Consider the following 20,014-nt stretch of genomic DNA (forward strand, 5'->3'; position numbering starts at 1 on the left):
ACTTCTCTCTCTCTTCCTTCTTTCACTGCCTCCTTCATCCCTTCCCATATGGCTCTGTTGAGGTGTCCATCTAGATGTGAGACAATTACTGCGCCCTTTCGTTTCCTTGAATTCAGTTTATTTATTATTTACGCGCCCGTTTTAAAGGGTACAGCCACAGGTTATGATCGTCGTCATTACCCCGGTAAAGCCGACTGTTGTGTTGGCACCCCTATATCCATTTTCTGTTTTTTTTTTGTTTTCTGGCGTATTATTTCTTGTTTAATTGTTTATGTACGTTTGTTACCATCGGCTAGGACGCAAAATATGTGCGCGCTCTATTTAAAGGTAAAAGCCACACTATCATCATCATCATCAACGCATCGACACAAAGACAAGGCCAGAACCTGGCGACGGAGGCTCTCGTGCGCCTCGTGTTCGAGCGCGTGCCAGTCTTCGTTTCCCTGGCTGCTTCTTCAGATGATCTGCCTTCCGAGAACGCCTCCAGGATTGATCAGCGTGTGTGGACGCAAGTGAAGACCAAGAAATTAGGGCAAGAAGCAAGAGCTCTTCTTCCCAGAATGGCCTCGCACGCTTTGTGCGTGATGGCGTGAGTACCAACGCTTCGTCCAATTGAGACTTAGATCGTTCTGGAAGAAACAGACCCTGCTTCATCTGATATCACGGTGCACCATCAGGATCTTTCACAGAAGCACGAGCGGAACCCTGGATACCAGCATGGACAGCGAAGAGGGCGGTTACACATGGCGCTGTAGCCTCGGACGCTTGCTACGTGGCCTTAGCACCGAACGCTCCTGCTCCCCGCGCGAATTCGCGGAACGCTGGCTCGTCGACCAGCTAGCCTCCTGGCTGGTGGACACGGAGTTTGAGCCGGGCAAGCTGCTTCTGCGCTCCTACTGCGATCGAGATAACTATGGGACTGGGTACAGTGGAAGCGGCATTTGTAACGACGACGCTTTCCTGATGGCCTCGTTGTCCAGACAGCACCAGTGCATCCGCGAGGTCTGTGTGCACGACCGAACGAACTTGAAGCGACTGGCCTTCGTGCCGTCTGTCATCGTTGGACCGGCGCCAAACCTAGAACGCGCCGTGCCCACAGCAAGCTTGAGCCTGACACCGGTTTTCTCCAAGCCTTCGGCCCACCGCAGTGTCTCCGTCACCTCGACCTCAGGAACACTAACATCAGCGACGCCCTCGCACCCAAGGTGGCCGAAGTGCTCAGAATAAACGCTCCAGCTCTGCATATCGTCAGCTCGTTGGAAACTCGTTTGTCTTCGGAATCCGTCGGCCCCCTTCACTTCACCCTACAGGACAGCACGTTTCCGCCTGCGTCGTCATGGCACAGGACTTCAGGAGCAGCAGGTTTAGGAAGAAGCTGTGCTTGGTGGGTGTGTGCGGAGCTGGCATGAGCTGCAGGCACTTACGCGAAGACCGAGAGCTTGTAATTAGCGTTTTTTTGACAGATCTCTTAGCTGCAATAGAGGGGTTTATAATCTTTCAGCACCTGGCACTTCAAGAAACATCCGATAATGACACGATGGGAGAGGCATTGCACAAATTTGTGATTGGAATCACCCACATCAAACGCACCCGCTGCTAAACTAGTTTTCATAGCAAAGCAGTCGCTGCACTATCCGCGAACTGCACTTTGGACCATTGCGACTTGCAGAATTATTGTCTTCAAGCAGAAATCGTCAGCGCGTTGTGCTCGGGGTCTTCCTGAGATCTGTGAAGCGTCGTGCTGCCAGAGATCAGCAACACATCGCCTGTTATCACAGGAAGAAAATCCCACCCTAGAGCTCATCAGGTTGCAGTGTCCTGGACGTGTTTAGTTTCCCATATTTGTGCACCTGCCGTCGTTCGTGTCGCCAGTTATGTATTAATTCAATGTATTATTAAGCGTAGAAATCTTTTTAAATAAACACGAATATACGTAAACACGAACACTGTTGTGTATGTGTTCTTAAAACCGGCGCCGTCGCTTCGGCGGACGCGGTTTTGCGATGCGCGTCCATTCTTTCAATCTGTTCTCCCTTAACGTCTCTCTCAACTCTCCCCTGTCTACACGTGGCAGCCATTGTGGCTCAGCTCCAGCCAATGTTCAGGCCCGTGCAATTTCCTTTACATTCTTCCTTCAATCGCAAGAACAACACGAACAACGAGCCTGTCGCAAGCCTTGGCGACAAAATAAACATGGCTGTCTGACAAAGCCTCGCTAGACGACATCATGGCTGAACAGCGTGCCGGGCCCGCGCGGTAAAAACCCGCCTCGGTGGCTCAGTGGTTAGAGCGTTTGGCTACTGAGCCTGAGTTCCCGGGTTCGCACCCCGCCGCGGCGGCCGCGTTTCAAGGGGGGCGAAACGCGAAGGCGTCCGTGTGCTGTGCGATGACAGTGCACATTCCTCTCTGGCAGACTTCCACACTCCGTCGCTCCCATTCTGACTACCCCACAAGTTCAAAATTCCACATGCAAGCACCAAATCACTTGGACTCCTGGGCACGAGGGGCTCGAGGGAAACGAGGCCGCGGACAGTCTAGCTCGAGGATATACTAACCGAGTGACTAACCTCCCCGACCTCACTCCTCTCCCCTCTACGTACGGCGAGCGCCTCCTCCTTCTCCGAACACAAAGACAAGTCTATCCCTTACCACACCGTAAGCTAACGGCGGCAGAGGCGAGGGAATGGCGACTACTACAGACGAACATCTTTCCTAACCTACGCAAGTACCACATCATCTTCCCCGACAGATATGACAGAATCTGCTCCTGGTGTGGCGGAATTCCAACAACATATCATGTAACATGGGGCTGCTCCTTTACCAAGCCCCCTAACTAGACAAACATCACTCCGAGGAACAGTGGGAGTCTGCCCTGCTCAGCTCTGACTTGGCGACGCAGCGAAAGCTTATATCCCAAGCAAGAGCAACTGAGGTGGACATTGGTGTCCTAAAATAAGGACTCCACCAAAAATCTGTATTTTCGCCTCTCTATCCTACCTTTTTGGAATAAATGTTTTCTACTACTACTCCTACCAGGTGGTCGAAATTATTCCGGAGCCCTCCACAACGGCACCTATTTCTTCCGTTCTTCTCTCAGTTCCTCCTCTATCCTTTCCCTTACGGCGCGGTTCAGGTGCCCGCCGATATGAGACATGCACTGCGCCATTTCCTTTCCTCAAACACCACTTTTCATTTTTTCCACGCTTATCGCCTGCGTGGACCGGGATATCAAGTGCTCTTTTATATACTTTGCGCATTACGCGATAGCGTATACAGCTCGTTTGGTCGAAAAGCCATCGGCGCAGTCGGCACCGCGTGTCTGAAATAATCGGTGGCTGCGTAAAAAAAAATCGTATCATGCCAGCCGTTTGCCGTAGAATGTTTCGAATGGTGTCATATACGATTCAGCGCTTCGTGCAGCATAAAATTACTAGTTAAGTTAACCTAGCTCGTGGCAGCTAGGATTCGAGCCGGTAGCTTGTAATCGGGGCTGCTTAAAAAAATCGTATCATGGTACTTTGTGGTTCTAGTGATTTACGGTTGATTGGTGCGTGATAGGCTATGGTGAGTTAATGAAATAATTGTAATCAATTTAAGAGGGTCTGCCAGATACTTCCGGTTCCAATTTTCTCCCACACCATAACGTCCTCTATTTTTCTATGCCCACACTTTGCCTTTTGCATTGAGCACGTTTAAATTCACTCAGACATCGGTCATCATACAGCATCATGGTGAGATCAGCGCGTGCTGCACATGAACGTGTCCTGAGCTCAGAAATCGACATTAGAGAGCTTTAGTATTGCGAGGTTTGCGTGACTGCGAGCATAGCGGATTAACGGGTCCACAGTGCGCATGCGCAGAGCGCTAGCGGAGAGAAAGCGTTAGCGTGCGCACGCAATTGGGTAAGCGTGTTTTGTTGTGCTTATAGTATGCCAGCGTAGGCTGGCTATTCTGCATATGCATGGCAGTCAGTTTCACGTGAGGTTGAACTAGTTTAACGCGTCAATCACTGAATTGAATTGAAAGTCCTTTATTCTGAGAGGAAAGCACAAGGCCACTGGGGGCCTCTCTACGAAGTGCTGAAGCGTGCACAGTTTAGCAAACGATAGATGTATTTTCCTCACAACGTGCGAAGGCTGCCAGTGGGCTAGCACAACACCCTCTCTGTAAAAAAAAAAAAAGTATTGAGAGGGTGTTGGCTGGCAGACGATACAGATATGCCACTGCGTGCGCAGTGCTTTTCAACACACCGCATTGCATACGCGTACAGCGTGTTTCGCAGTCAAACGCGCGCCATAGTACAGTGTCTAGAATATACAGCCAGTATATTCTAGGCACTATAGCCATACAATATTCAAGCTAAACTTCGCACAAACATGGCATTTGGTCGGCAGAATTGTTTTATTTCATTTTCTGAGGGTACTTGCCTGAATAATAAGAAAAGGTCGGATATTCTCATTGTCGTCGGCGAGGACGAAACGAAAAAAAAATGGCTTTGGTTTAGCTCTGGTTAAGCCTGGTTGAATTGCGAAAGCAGATTGCGAATTGCGAATTCGCGTGTAGCTGATGCAAACTGAGCCACTCGTTCGATGTCGTCACTTATTTGCACAGGTTCTTCAGTAGAAACACACCCATTTTTCCTCCCCCGCTTTTCAAGACGTTCGGCATACGCCACGGGCGGTTAGACCTGGCGTAGAATTGCTTTCGCAATAAAAGACCGCTTTCTCACCGATTGCACCCCGATTTCACCGGTGGCGTCATCCCGTTTCTAGGTCGTGCAGATTCGGCTAAGGAGGTTGGGCAGCTTGAGGGAGGTTTGAAGACACTGTACCACTAAAGCCTTCACTCTTAGTGCAGTTTTGGCCAAACTAAGATTTTTGTGATCATTGATAAATCATTTATTGAAGAGACTTCAAACCTCCCACAACCCCCCCCCCCCCCCCCTCCTCCACCCTCAATATTTGCCTAATCTTCATGATCGACCAACGAGATGGCGCCACCGGTGCAAATGCTGAGAGAGCGACCTGTTTTGTTTCGTGGTCGTTGCAGACGATGCGAATATTCGACTTTTTCTTATTGATTCAGGCTAGTACCCCAAACAAATATGGTATAACACAATTCTGCCGCCAAATCTCATTGTGCGAAATTTGATCTTGAGCAATTCACTCGTTTAGCTGTGAGGTGCATTCTACGGGCACGCGTTTAGTTGCGGAACAGTCTGTAGAAAGCCTCTTCCCATTTACATAACTTTGCATTTCGTGCGAAAACACACTACGAGGCAGAGCAGAGTCGACGTCTCGCTGTTTTTGCGATAATTCAATATTCAGTAGAACGAACGATATTAACACAGCGACTGCCATGAATCCAGCGAGCAGGGGGAGAAAGTTGAAACCGAAAGTAGCCGTAACAGACGACTTTCCCATGATCCTTCGCGCCTTTGCACTGACTCTAGAAACAAACAATTAGTGGCTTTATATTGACTTTAAAGCAAGTAAAAAAAATTATTTACTACGAGTATTGCGGCATGCATTGCGAAAATATTTTAGCCGCTCTACTAATAAACTTCTTTTTTAAGAAACTAGCGGCCTCAGACGGCAAAACTCTTCAAAGGGCACTTTTTGCGCTACAACTGTGCAGCCGGCCACAGAATACGGCTGAGGCCTCATATGTGGTTTGGCTAGGAAAGCTGCATCATAAAGGAAGTTCGCTGTAGCCGAGGTCCGTTTTTGTGTTTCGTGGTGTTGTTCTCGTGCAGTGGTGGAAGTAGTTGACGCCGTCTGCTTCGCAGCTGTCAGCGTAAACTTGCAGGTCGTTTTAACGTCGCTCCTACTGCAAGAATATCTTGAGCGCATCGTTTAATTGCCTGGAGGCGATGCGAAGGTGCGTGGTCGTAGAAATCCCGTTATTCGCTCTTCTTCTTGAAGCTATTGTTTTTAAGTTGTAACCTTTCTTACACTGTTTTGGTACTCAGTGAAGCCACCAGTATCCTGCAGTCATTCTTTTCACGCTGATACACTGTACTCTTTTACTCGGTAACCTCGCCTATTAAGAGCCTTTTGAAGCAGGTGCGACTGACCCACTTCTCGAAGCGACACTTGTTTAACTTTTTCTGTCTGTTGACTTGCTGCTGTCTGCTGTTGGGAATTCGCAGCTATAGTCACGCCAGGTTTTCGCTCGCATTTCCTGTGGTGGTAAACGTAACTAATGTAACAGAGCAAGCAAAAGCAGTAGCTCATGCAGGTGTTGTTCACAGGAACGTGACGCTTGTGCGAAAGCAACTGTCGTGAATACTTTCTACGAGCGCCCAAGCTCACTGTGCGCTTTCCGCGTTTTCCAGGCCGACATGAACATCAGCGTTGCGGATATTTGTCAGAACACGCGCATGGGCCGAGAATGCGCGCTCTTGGGCAACTACGAGTCGGCCATAGTCTACTACCAGGGTGTTATACAGCAGATACACCGCCTTCTGCAGACCATCAGCGGGGACCCGATGCGCAAGGAACGCTGGCAGCAGGTAAGGTTCCCTCGGTACATTTGCTTGTTACTTTTTATGTTACGTTGAGTACTACATTCAGCGGAACCGTGAGGAACCAGCGCTCAGGCGCAGTTCGTGTCTTCGGGTATGCTTTCATATTCATGCGCGTGCATTGTTTCCTGCTGCAAAAAAGTGAACGGCAACCGCTGTCCGCTTCGGCCCCTGCCACTGTAACGAAAAGGAGAGCCGTTGGCGTTTACTTGTACCGGACTTCTTCAGTTCACCACACACTACTTTTTGACAAGCTCGCAGTCTAGGTTCTAATGGCAAAGTTAGTTTTACTGATTCAGGATGTCGATGGTTAGGGGTCAGAGAGTTACTATTCTTTGACTCCCAGTAACATTTGGGGGCATGTGTGCATGCGCAGTTTATGCAATGGGTGTAGATGGGCAGACCGTAAATTCCAAGGTTATCTCAGAATACTCGTACCGTGCTGCTGTTATATAAGTTAGCATTTCTCTCTCATGATGCCTTGGCCCACTTTGGGCATTGATGACTGCTTGAAGCTTGTCTTTCTTTGGCATGTCTGTACTGAACGGCTATTTTAGCCGTGCTCGCCCAGACACCTTCTTAGTGCAGTGTGGAATTTGTAGACAGATATGCGCACAAAGAAAAGGAATGAGTACTGCAAAGACCTTGAAGAGGGCTTGGCTTATGTGCAATTCTTTGCTTTGTAGATTCAGCAAGAACTGGCCCAGGAATACGAATATGTCAAGGACATCCAGATGGTGCTGAATGGCTTCCGATCTGACAGCCACTTGGAGCGCATTCCCACAAGTCGCATCAGCTATGAGGATGACGCTTCTCTTGATCCTGAAGCTTGGTTCACGCCACGAGACCCTGAAGTCTGGCCAGCGCCGAACCCAGTGGAACACAAGTAGGCCGAGAGCTTGAAATAGTTCTTTTTGTGCGACGAAGGAGCACTGGAGTTGCATAACGAAAACCGCATACATTTACGGTACATTTTCGATTTGTTTCTCTGCTCCACCATATATATGCCTAGCTAGATGTATGAACCAGCCTTAGAGTGGAAGAAGATGCATCATTCTAGTGAAGTCAGTTCCTACACTGGGGCTCTGGTTCTCACAATCTTGCAGCTTCCACATAATGAGTGCACCATATTTTCCTTGAATTAATGAAAAAGGAAGCCATTAGTGTCACCTGTTGGGGGAAAGTGAGCCTTTTCATTACTCCTCAGTTCATGAGCTACAGCATCAGGTTGGTTGGCGAAAGGTATATTCATTTTTCCAGCTGTCAACTTTCTTTTTCGTGAAAGGAGCAGAGAACCAGCAACAAGAGGTTTGCCAATTGCTTGAAACGAAGTGCACTGCCTTAACAGTTAACACAGCTAATTGGGCAAGCCTGTACCATTGCATTGTAGCCTTACCAAGCTGAGAATAAAAATGTAGCATGGAGTTCTTTAGTGGCTTCTCCCATTCGTCTGTCTGACCGCTTGGCTATTGTGCAGGCCGGGTCCCTCCATTCGCCAGGTGAATCGGAGCCGGCGAACCGAGACATCTCGGACAACCACCAACCGCAGCAGCTCAAGTGGCAAGGGCAGTGGAGGCAACAGCACCCTCAAGCGAGGTGGCGACACAAAGTCATCTCGAAAGGAAGATAGCAAGCCACGCAACAAAGATGCCAAAAAAGAGGAACCGACGAGCAAGGAGAAGGTGTGTGCACTTGCGACTATTTTGGGTCATAACAGAGGGTGTTCTAGAAGTCTTGCTTGTGCAGCCACTAGCAGACACAAAGGACAATCGGATGTCCTGCATGTCTCCAAGCCGCATCAACCAATTTGAACGGGTAGAGACAGCATCACAAGAACAACTGTCAAATGCTGGCCCAGAACTAAGGGTTATTCATAACTTGCAGAGCTTAAAGAATGGCACGTGCTCAAAGAACACAAGACATTTGGGCACAACATTTACCAGCATGACTTAACTGCTCAGCTCGAGCTCGGTATCATGAGCATTGGGCAAAAACTGGATTTTAGTCTTTGCCGCCTTTTCTTTGAAGATTTGGTCTTAATTTGCTATCGTAGCACTATTATTAGCAAGTAGTTAGGCTGATTTCCTCTTTGCACTCTAATGTTTGGTTTCTTTCAAAATGTGCTTGTTTCAAAATGTGTATGCTTTCAACACATAGCACCCACAGGGACACGTACATGTACAATATTTCTTAAAGCCGACAAAGAATTGGTGCATACCAAATACTTGGCACCAAATAAAAGAAGTAGAAATAGCAAAAATAACATGACAGATATAGTGAGCCTGCTGCAATAAAAGATTTGTTCCCAAATATATAACGTGACCAGTTGGAAAAATGTGTTCAGAGTGCTATAAACGCTATGCCCGATGGGAGCCCTAGTGCAACTCAAGCCTGCTGCAACTCAAGCTGGCAGGAACACCAGCAGCCTAAAAGCTGAGCAGGAGCCAGGGCAGTAGATTAAGTTGCTTAATTCTCATCTTCAAGCTGCCGTGGTGGCTCAGTAGTTATGGTGCTCGGCTGCTGACCTGCAAGACACGGGTTCGATCCCGGCAGCGGCAGTCGCATTTCAATGGAGGTGAAATTCTAGAGGCCAGTGTACTCTGATGTCAGTGCACGTGAAAGAACCTCAGGTGGTTGAAGTTATGTGGAGCCTTCCACTATGGTGTCCCTCATAGCCTGAGTCGCTTTGGAGCATTAAACCCCATAAACCAAATCTAATTCTCATCTTCACGTTAACAGAAGTGGAATATATGCAATACATTGAAGGTACGAAGAGGGGTGTGGTTTTAGCTTGAATTCTAGCCATTTTCTATTTTATTGGTAGGGCTTTCGTACACTGAAACTGTTTGGTCTGAGTGAGGGCTGTGAACCTTGCTGGTGTACTGTAAAAAGCCTCAGGCATGTTTTCAGTCATGTTGATCAAGAGTAAATGGGCTTCCTATCATTGTTGGTGTGGGTGGACTAGAATTGTATTTACTTCTAGTCTCTCCATACAAAACTGCATGCCGATTGTCATAGAACTGTTCCTTCTATAATGAGTAAACCATTCTGTACTCTCTGATATTTATTTTGCTATAGGAAGAGCAGATTAACCAAATAGGGGGCTTATGCTGGTTGTTCATATTTCTGTCATTTGTTGTGTTTCTAGCAAGAGCCTGAGGAGAAGAAATTTGACAGCACGGGCTACGACCATGACTTGGTGGACATGCTGGAACGGGACATTCTGCAGAAGAACCCCAATGTGCGCTGGGATGACATTGCAGACCTGCAAGAAGCCAAGAAGCTGCTCGAGGAGGCTGTTGTGCTTCCCATGTGGATGCCCGACTTCTTCAAGGGCATTCGGCGACCCTGGAAGGTGAGGGAGCGGTACCTCAGCCATTGGAGCAAAATTGCTATAGGGTTATCTGTATCGGTGCAGTAAAAAAAGACACACTCCCCAACTTCCTTCAACCATACCTGTAAATAATGCATGTGCTCTTCCCAAAGCAGATGGTTCCTTTTCTGCAGATGCGAGGAGGGATTTCATACCCTTCATCAGAGAATGATGGCGGGGAATAAAATGACTTTTATGTGCTGTATAAGTGAAGAATTTTTGACCAGCCTTATCTTCTTGTTTATTTCTGGTTTGAACGGCTGGTAGCTTTAAAAATCCTCTCTGTAATAATTGAGAAATATGATACACAATCTAAGGATCATTTGATATAGGCAAATTTCAATTTGTCCTTGGTGACCCTTTAACCATTTGCTCTGGCATGCTCATGGCAATGAATCTGCGCACTCTTCAGGGGGTGCTCATGGTTGGCCCTCCAGGCACTGGCAAGACCATGTTGGCCAAGGCAGTGGCCACCGAGTGCAGCACAACCTTCTTCAACATCTCATCGTCAACACTCACCTCCAAGTATCGTGGAGAGAGTGAGAAGCTGGTGCGCCTTCTCTTTGAGATGGTAAGCCAGTTGACTAATGTAGCAAATTGGGCGTATTGGTGCCACGTGACCACAGCACAAAAAGCACGGCGAAGAACGGTGATTTCTTTGCTCGGTCCTTGGTCCTGCTTCTTGTACTGGTGTTGATATGTCTAGCCAGTTGTCGCTGTTGATTTAGCTTCATTACTGCTGTGTGATTTGCCGTGCTAGTGGAAGCTGCCCAGCTCATTCCTGTGATGTCACACTTGGACCTTGCTGCATGGGAAACTGTGAGAGGAAGCAGCTGGTGGTGGGATAATACCAAGCCTGCACTAACAAGCATGTTTATGGTCATTAGGCAACCCCTGTGTGCTACGTGGATGAGAGTCGGAAGGGCATCTTTGACTCAGACCTCTCAGTTTACTTGCTGCAGGGAATTTTTCCCACTTTCATGCTGTTAGATCATTTCAGATGTACATGGTTGTTGGAGCTACATGTGGGCTGACTTGCCATATCCTCTCTGTGCAGGCCCGTTTCCATGCTCCGAGCACGATTTTCATTGACGAGATTGACTCCCTGTGTTCTCGGAGAGGCTCGGACTCTGAGCATGAGGCCAGTCGACGTGTCAAATCGGAGCTGCTTATCCAGATGGACGGTGGGCAGCCTGTTCTGTCTATTATTGTGAAACAAGAAGGGCTAGCTTTCATAGGAACAAAGTGGTGCAAAATTTATTTATGTTCACTTATTTACCACGATGCTGTGTCAGTGGAGCATCAGCACCACTAAAGTTCTTCCACTGTTGCCTAGTGGACTAGTGGAGCCCCTAGACATGTAATGTTAGAAATAGTTGCAGCTTAAAGGGACACTAAGGACAAATTGAAGCGGGCCTGTATCAATAGATTACCGCATTCTAATGATAGACAGGTGACTTTCACTGAAAACAAGGCATTTATAAGCCAGAAAAGGCAAAAAAAAAAATTAAATATCATATTTAGTCGTGTAATGGACATTCTTCTTTTTTTTAAGGAAAGTTGACATCAATTTGGGAGCGGGGAAAAAAATGTTTCACCATATTGTTTTTGTAAGAATCGAAATTTCGTGTATCGTATACCTGTAGGTCCATCCATCCATTCGCCTGCGTGCCTGGCCCTCCAACCGGCTGTGCATCCATCCATACATTATCAGCAAAAGAACACAGTTTACATGTAGCGTCCCCGTGCCACTAGCGTTTGTGTGTCACTCATATTTAGCATCATTTACTTCAAAAGGCGTTTGCTGTATCACAGCGTGATCCAGCAGTTTTGTATTTGTCAGCGGCAGCAGCCAATCGCGGCGAGATAAAGCAAACATGCTGAACGCTGGCCCTGATGGGCGGGTGCGTGTTTTTTACATGGCATTAAAAAAAAAGAAAGTAAATTCTCAACAACAAAATTGCGGGATGGGTTCATTATGTGAGTGGGTTGATTACACAAGTAAGCATGGTATGTGCATCACCACCTACAACAGTTTTCACTGACAAATCACGATGGCATCATTTCTTTTCTTTTTTTTTAACTCGGGGACTAGGCCATGCTGTCTTTGACTTCGACACAGTGACTTGCAGTCTTTTCTAAGTCAAGGTGGTGGTGGGGGGGGGGGGGGGGGGGAGGAGGCAGGGAAAAAAATGTTCTATTTTTAAAGCCAATTTTCTGAGCAATAACTGTTTCTTTTGTTGCCGAAGGAACGCCAGCATAGCTGCAGAGAGCCACACAGTCAATTCAGCTAAGAAAAATTGGGTAGTGCTGTCCTCAGCAGGATGAGGCTGCTTGGCTGGAAATTCATCATGAGCCTGTGTGTGCCTCATGTTAGCTGGTTCATTGTTTTGTCCACAAGTAACACACAGGTGCTGCTGGCAAAGTAGGTTGAACATGCTCCGTGGCCAGATGACCAGTGGTAACGCGTGTGGTGCGTCACTGGCCTTTGTGGGGATGACGCAGGCATAACCAACAACGAGGACCCTGCCAAGGTGGTGATGGTACTGGCAGCCACGAACTTCCCATGGGACATCGATGAGGCCTTGCGGCGGCGATTGGAAAAACGCATCTACATTCCTTTGCCCAACAGTAAGTGCATGTTGCAGAGCGGGCAGGTGCACATATTACCCCCAATATCCTAAATTGCCATTCAGGGTGCAGTTATTGTGAACTTCATTTTGCACTGCACACACACGCTGCTTCTGTTTAGATCGCCCTTTTTTTTTTTTGTTCCTGTAAGCAAGTTGCCTGAAACTGTTTGCTAAGCATTAATCCACTAGAAATTCATATGGGCAATGCCAAGAAATTGACTTCCATGAACAAGGGGAAAACCAAGCCGCTGCTATACTATAGAATTCTGCAAGTCCACATCTGTTTTACTGTGTGCCTGTGTGCTCATTAATAAGTATTTCTTCATGAGCATGTGCCATACCAAAACAGGCTTGTGCATCTTATCCTGCAACTAGCTCATCACCAATAGCAGAGATAGTTCTCCCTGATAGTTTGCCTTGTCTTCCCCTTTTCTTTCTTTTGAGGTTCTGGGAGAGAGGCGTTGCTGAAGATCAACCTAAAGGACGTTGAGGTTTGCCCAGAGCTCGACGTCAATGACATTGCAGAGCGGCTCGACGGGTATTCTGGAGCGGACATCACAAATGTCTGCAGGTTGGTGCTTTTGCGTGCAAGTGGGGCTGTGTTTGAGCCTTTTTGTCACTAGTTGCAGAGGGTGGGGGTTCACTGCGTGCTTCCCTGCAACAAAAAGCATTTCACTTTCCTGTTGTGCGTGACAGTGGAAGTGCTTTTGTCACGTGATGCTTCTCAGCAAATGCTTGCATTGCATGAACTGGGCTGTTCGTTACCTTTACTGGGGTCTTTAGGTACCTAGCTGTGCTGGCTGTGAAACTCCCTCGAAGTTTCTTATAGGACAGTACCAGCCGTTGTAAAAGCTGTGAGCATTGATTAGAGAGCAGAAAGCTGCTGTTCTGCCATGAAAGACTCCTCTCGCTTGGTGAAAGATAGCTGCGCTAGGAGTATCTAATAGCAGCATTAGTTTAATAAATTGAAGTGGAGTGCGAAGTTGTCAGGCAATAAAGGTTATTCATTATTTTTCAAGCAGTAAAGGTATAATTTAGACACTTAGGCACATCTTTTATGCTTTCCTAGTGCCTCTGTGTATGTTTTAAAAGATAAATCAGTGGTCTCCGAGCCTGTGTGTGCTAATGGTACTACCGTAAAAACCCGCACATAATACGAGGTTTTTTTCTCATAATTAGCATCCTAAATTTCCGCCTCGTACTATTTGCGGATCTGAACAAAAATTTTCGAAGTTGCTCGAAGTATCGGTTTCGTTATTGCGGCGTGGCTACGGCTTGGCTTCGCTACTCTCGACAAATGACGTCACGATGTTGTTTCTTTGTTGGTGAGCCGTTGGGTGTGCCGGGGGGTCGTGGTGTGCCGTGTGCCTGTTGACAATGCACGTGCTCGCATGTAAGCCACGCTTCGTGGAGTGGATGTTTTTTTGGGAGCAAGATGTCAGGGTCTCGAAAACAGTACTTGGCTGCTATCAAGCAAAAAGTGATTTTAGCTGCAGAGAACATCGGCAACAGTGTGGCCGGGAGGCAGTTTGGTGTCGTCGAGGGAAGCATTTGTGGATGGCGACGACAGGAAGAAGCCTTTTTCGTGAGCAGCGGAACTTGACGAAGCTTTTGCGACCCGAAGAATAACGTATTCCCAGAAATTGAACTTGACCTGACGGAGTTCGTACGGCAACAGCGAGCCGCACATCTAGCTGTGAACGTGGAGCTTATGCAGGCAAAAGCTAGAGAGCTTGCAAAAGAAAAAGGGCTACCGCGCTCTGCCATCAAAGCGAGCAAGCACTGGATCCATCGCTACATGTGCCGTGCAGGCTTTTCACTACGCCGGCGGACCTTGATTTCACAGAAGCTGCCTGAAGCGTTCGAAGAGCTGCTTGTGAGTTTTCAGCGCCATGTTATTTTTTTGTGCAAGTCAAAGAATTTTCTGTTGGACCAAATGCAATGCCGATCAGACGCCAGTTTACCTGGACATGCCATCGCCCCTCATCGTGCACGAGAAGGGGTCTAAACAAGTTAGCGTCCGGTCCACTGGCAACAAGAAGATGCGAGTTACAGTCATCGTGCACTGCAGATGGCCGCAAGCTCCCCCGTTACGGGATCTTCAAAAGGAAAACAATGCCGAAAGGTGAGGAGGTGCCGAAAAATGTCATCGTGAGATGTCATGAGAAAGGGTTGATGAATGAGAATCTAGTCTTGGACTGGGTAAAGTCCGTGTGGTGTAGGTGATGTGGTGCACTGTTGTCTCTGCCGTCCATCCTTATGCTGGATGCGTTTCGTTGCCATTTGGCCGAATCTGTGAAGAGGCTGCTATGCGACTGCGGCACTGAACTCGTTGTGGTTCCGGGTGGGATGACGTCACAACTACAGCCCCTTGATGTTTGTGTAAACAAACGCTTCAAGGACGCAGTCAAGCGTTGCTACGCAGAGTGGATGTGCTCAGGTGAACCTGCAGTGACGCCAACCGGGCGGCTGAAGTGGGCTTCGCCAGCCACGCTGTGCAAATGGATCGTGGACGCGTGGGCGGCCTCCCAGAAGATCTTGTGCGTCGTTCTTTTAAGAAGTGCGGCATCTTGAACGCCCTCGATGGCACGGAAGATGAGTACATTTGGGATGATTTGTCGGACAAAGAAATGTCCGAAGAAAGCAGTGCTGAAGATGAAAGTGATTGAAGTGAAGTGCGGGATGTGATTTGAATAAATGTCTTCTCTGAGCTTTCGTCACTCTTACTGTACGCGGGCAAATTTTTTTTTTCCATTTTGCGCCTCTAAAACTTCACCTCGTATTATATTCGGGTTGGTATTATACGCGGGTTTTTACGGTAATCTTCCTTTAAATAAAGGCTGTGCTCTGTAATCAACAGGGTGCAGTCACTCAAGGCAACATCCTGAGCTTTCCAGTAGCATTGCACAGTAGTTTCATAACCAGTAGGAAGGCTTAAAAAATTCCTGCCTCCAGTTATGTCACAAGCACATCTACTATACTGACACATTATTCGTGCTGGGGAATATTGCTTAGTGTCCATTGCATACGATAACCATGTGTTAAATTTCTTTTAATATTTAGATGCTATGGTAGATGCTAAAAATGGATGCTAGGTTTGCATCTGTCCATAAGTGTAATGTTGCTTGTTGTTGCTACTCTTTGTGTTTGCAAATGAGAATGAGATTCATGGCAGGAAACACAAAACACAAAGGCTTCCTGCACACATGCTTCATTGGCCCAGTGGCTGTGCGTCCTGCTGCTGTTTGCAGTGTGACGGCTTTCATTCTCGGCCATCCTGGCCACATTTCATTTTAGGGGCAGTATGCGCTGCCATTCGTATACTGAGGAGCTGTAGGTGATGAAAATCAGCCTGGAACGCTGCTCTACAGTTTCTCCTATGGCTCATTTTGCAGCTAGGTATCGTAAAATTGTGGAAATGTGTGTTCCTTGCCTTGTACACAAACTGGTCATTTTGCTGAAATGCCGCCAATCGGGGTGTTTTCATCCTTTGTTTTTAATCGGTGTCCAAGCATGTACTTTCGCCTTCTCTGCCATGATGTGACGTGGCAGGTTGACCTAAACTGGCATTCCGTTTGCGGACTGTAGCACCGTATATACTGTGTTTCAGTGCTGGGACATGCTGGGACATTGCTGGGACATGAACCTCTAGGCCACTCTTAATTTTTACATCAGGGTCTTCGTTTCTAAAAGCTCAACTTGCTCATCACGAAGAAGCAGCAGCAAGTTGGGAGCAACTAATGGAGAAAGGCAGTGTTTCTAGCTCTGGGTTAGTGTGCTATCCAAGCCGTCTCATGCTGAGTGTACTAATCTCCTTGAGAACTTATCATTTTACTGCGAAAGCAGTACTAGTGTCATGATTCGAAGTCTACCTGTAGCCTTGGGAGTGAAGTCTCCATCCTCCAGAAGCACCACCCATCCGCAACCTCCTCACATCACTTCCTTAGCTAGGGGGCTGCCCACCACCCTCAACTGACCTCCAACCACCTTCACCCTCCTGAAAAAATCTGTTGCCTGTTTGAAGCCTTGGGTTAGAGTAAAAACATCATCCTTCATCGCAACTTTGCCCATTGATGCCTTGAGGCTATAAATCACGTTAAAAAAAAGCATCAAAGTAATCATCAAGGGTAGATCCAACTGCTTTTGCAGAACTGTCACATTAGACGCCTGATCGTCCAGTAAAGTTTTGTTCTAATCTTTCTTCTTGTTTGCGCTGATGCTCTGTGCATACTGTCCACTGTCACAGTCCTGTTCGATGTGTTCTATGCAGGGATGCCTCGATGATGGCCATGCGGCGAAGAATCCATGGTCTCACACCGGAGGAAATCCGCAATCTCACAAAGGAAGAGCTGGAGCTTCCAGTCAGCCGGGAAGACTTTGAGGAAGCTATTCGCAAGATCAACAAATCTGTTAGTCGTGAGGACCTGGAAAAATACGAGAAATGGATGTCTGAATTTGGGTCTACGTAGTTCTTTGATGACAGCTACCAGAACAAGACTGGGACGGGATTTCCTAGCACACTGTGTTTGTAGGGACGAGCCAGTCTGCTATGCATTCCTTGTTTACATGCAGCTTAACACGCGTTTCGATGCACTATACTACTAGAGCTTTTGCTTAGCAGTAGCTTCCAAAATGCAGAAATTTTTGTGCCACTTGGTTCCACGCTCAACTTGAGGCCTCTGCTGACTAACAACATTGAAAGAGCAGAACTAGCAGTACTGCGGTATCTGATGAGAAAGTAGTGCAAGCTGGAAGCCTCCTGTTAAGTACAGCAGATTCGTGCCTAAAATTCCCCCTCTAGTGCTCAAAAGTTTCATGCGAACTTTTAGATGCAGGGCAATTTGAACAGTGCTCAGTTTTTCTGTAATCGCTGATATGACTTGGTTCAAGGCCAGTAACACTTTTTCTCGGCCAAGCGGCGTTTTCACATTCCATACGGCCATGCTAACTGTGAAGTTGAAGTGGAACCGCTCATATTACCACAGGAGGGCAGCATGGCAGGACAAGATTGAGGGCTGTTCAGCTCAAGCTCTTGCAGAGGCTTCTTTTTGCAGGGGCTTCGTAAATATTCACACACAAAAGCCAGTTTATGTGACTGAAGTTTGGGATGCACTTTTGGCATGCCTATTTTTATATCTGCTTTTACACATCCAGTACACATTTCAGCCGCTCGGGTGCTACTTTCCAGGTGCACAGTCATGCAGTGGGAGTGACATTTCTGTCCAGCACCAGTGCAAAAAAAAAAACATATTTAGTTTGAAAGACGAATGGTGTAGGCATCTGTGACAGCTTGTGTAAATTGAACAAATATTATGTGGTTACCCTGGTAGCCATGTAATAATGTTATATGGTTCTAATATAATACGGTTGCCCTGGGGCCACCACAATTCAGCACTGCTGCACATCTAGGCTGAAGACACAGCTGCTCAAGTCTATCCCTGGGTTCTAGTTGCACCTTCTGTCTCCTAATGACTGCTACTATTCTTTAGCGCCATGTAGTGTTAACACTGTGATATTTTTCTTGATAAAACACCTGTAATGTCAATCACTCTGCTGGCAGAACAACTACCACGAATAGTGTTAATAAATACCTTCTAGTACTGATATCACGCCTCATTGTACATTCTATGCTTGCTGAGTGGTAATGCGGAAATGGCTACAGCATGATGAAGTATGCCTTTGTTTTGTCTTCGCTGCAGAAGGCGTTGTGCTGCCAAGCTGTGTACCTTATATTTCTGGCAGTGGAAGCTGAGTTTTGATGGCATAAAATTTCAACATTGCCTCTGTGCTGGCAGATTGTTACATGCTGCCTTAAGTAGCTTTGATATGTGTCGTTATTCTTTGTTGCTATGAGTTTGCTTTGCAGCTCCGAAACGCTGAATGGCACAGAAATAAAAAGTGCTTTGTTCTGCATGCAAAGGACACCAGGTGGTCTGAAAGGCACAGAGATGCCCTCTTCAGTGTCTGTTGTGACGTCAACCTAGTAAAAGTATTCACATTGTATACATGGGGTGCAGGGTTCGATTCCCAATGCTGCCAGGTTCTTACTGGTTTTCCAATAGGTATGAGCTTTTCTCCTGGCTTAAGTGCATGGCACCTCTGGGATAAAATGGTTTGTTGTCTCATCGAACTGCTGGGCACTAGATCACCATCTCAGTTTCCTCACCATGGCATTCCATCAAATGCTCCTGAGGGCCTTTTTCCCTTTTAATTGCACCTTACGTACGTTGCCGTGCACCTTATTTGATTTATTAAAATTCATTTTTTCTCTAAATTTTCTGCTTTGGGCAGTTGCAGGCTTCTATTCTTTGTTTTTGGTTGGCTTCCAATGGGCACTGATGCTCCCTTGGATGTCCTGGGGACGTTTCGAATGTCCAGCGGACTTTGATTCCATTAGGTGCACACTCTCTGCACTTCTCTTTTTGCCTTTTCTTGTAGGGCCCTAAACATGGTAAAATTCTAGGAAAAATGGGTCTTTTACCCATCTCACGCACACCCAAAACATGATATAGCCAGATACGACTCTAGAACAAAGCGGAAAATCACCCTCTAGGGAGACCGTCCAGCCAATCGTAGCAACCGATTTTCATGATGTCGTGGTTGATCACTGTTAACCTGGTAGCGTGAAATTGCAGGAGGTGGCAGATGAAAGGGAAAGATGAACCATGGTTTAATTGGATTAACTGCGGGGTCATGAAAAATCGATCAACACCATTGGCTGGAGGGCCTTCTTTAAAGCACATCTGCCTCTTCGTTCTTGTGTTGTACCTGACTATAGCCATGGTGCTGTTCGGGCAAGCTGACTAGCATCATTAAAAACTATGATCAGCTGTGTCGGGATAGAGAACAAAACAGTATGAAAAAGTGAGCAGCATTTTGCGACGCTACGCATTTAACATTGATTTAATGAAATGTGTATTATGAGCGTGTCTTATTTTTCTGCCTTGCTTTCACAGCAACTGTCTTTTTCCAAAATTTTTAAAGTTAACTCTAGTCGTAACAAAATTCTTGATTTAACAATGCTCTTGGCCAAAAGTACGCCTACTTTATACCAAAGAGTTCTGAAGGCACTGCTTCTCTTGTGGATTTTACTACATTGACTATGATGAGGGTGTCTTGCTCTCTCAAGACAACTGATGAGAGTCTGTGCATGCATGTAACATATAAAAAAAAAAGGTGCACTTTCTGCGATACCCACAGCAGTTAATATTTTAGAAGGGATAAAGAGGGACTGTCGCTTATGTCTTACAAATAAGGATGATTAAGCTAATTAATGATTAAGCCCCTTTCAGCACAGCTTCAGAGTCGGTCCTCCTTTTGCACCTAGACACTGCAAGCTCCAGAGGCGCACAAGATTGCACAGCTCGCTGTGCTGTGTGCGCGTCTCGACGTTTCCGCGTCGGCTTCCGGACTAAATAGACTTCTCGGAAATTTATTCGTGCCTGATCGCCGATTCCTAGGAAAGCCGGTCAAGTGTCTTGA

General features: G+C 46.9%; 1 protein-coding gene across 2 annotated transcripts; it reads left to right on the forward strand.

Moving 5' to 3' along the window:
- The first annotated feature begins 5,668 nt into the window (after positions 1–5,668).
- On the forward strand, positions 5,669–18,136 carry Kat60 (katanin p60). 2 transcript variants are annotated; one of them, XM_077631851.1, is made up of 10 exons: positions 5,669–5,880; positions 6,338–6,514; positions 7,213–7,412; positions 8,004–8,208; positions 9,675–9,881; positions 10,312–10,470; positions 10,957–11,083; positions 12,405–12,530; positions 12,977–13,103; positions 16,803–18,136. In XM_077631851.1, the coding sequence occupies exons 2-10, from the start codon at positions 6,344–6,346 to the stop codon at positions 16,999–17,001; spliced, it is 1,521 nt and encodes a 506-aa protein (XP_077487977.1). In that variant the 5' UTR covers positions 5,669–5,880; positions 6,338–6,343; the 3' UTR covers positions 17,002–18,136. The 2 variants fall into 2 exon arrangements, with proteins under 2 accessions (XP_077487977.1, XP_077487978.1); XM_077631852.1 differs by having other exon boundaries at positions 5,670–5,718.
- Positions 18,137–20,014: the final 1,878 nt, after the last annotated feature.

The sequence above is a fragment of the Amblyomma americanum genome, chromosome 7, assembly GCF_052857255.1.
Source record: "Amblyomma americanum isolate KBUSLIRL-KWMA chromosome 7, ASM5285725v1, whole genome shotgun sequence".
Lineage (NCBI taxonomy): Eukaryota > Metazoa > Arthropoda > Arachnida > Ixodida > Ixodidae > Amblyomma > Amblyomma americanum.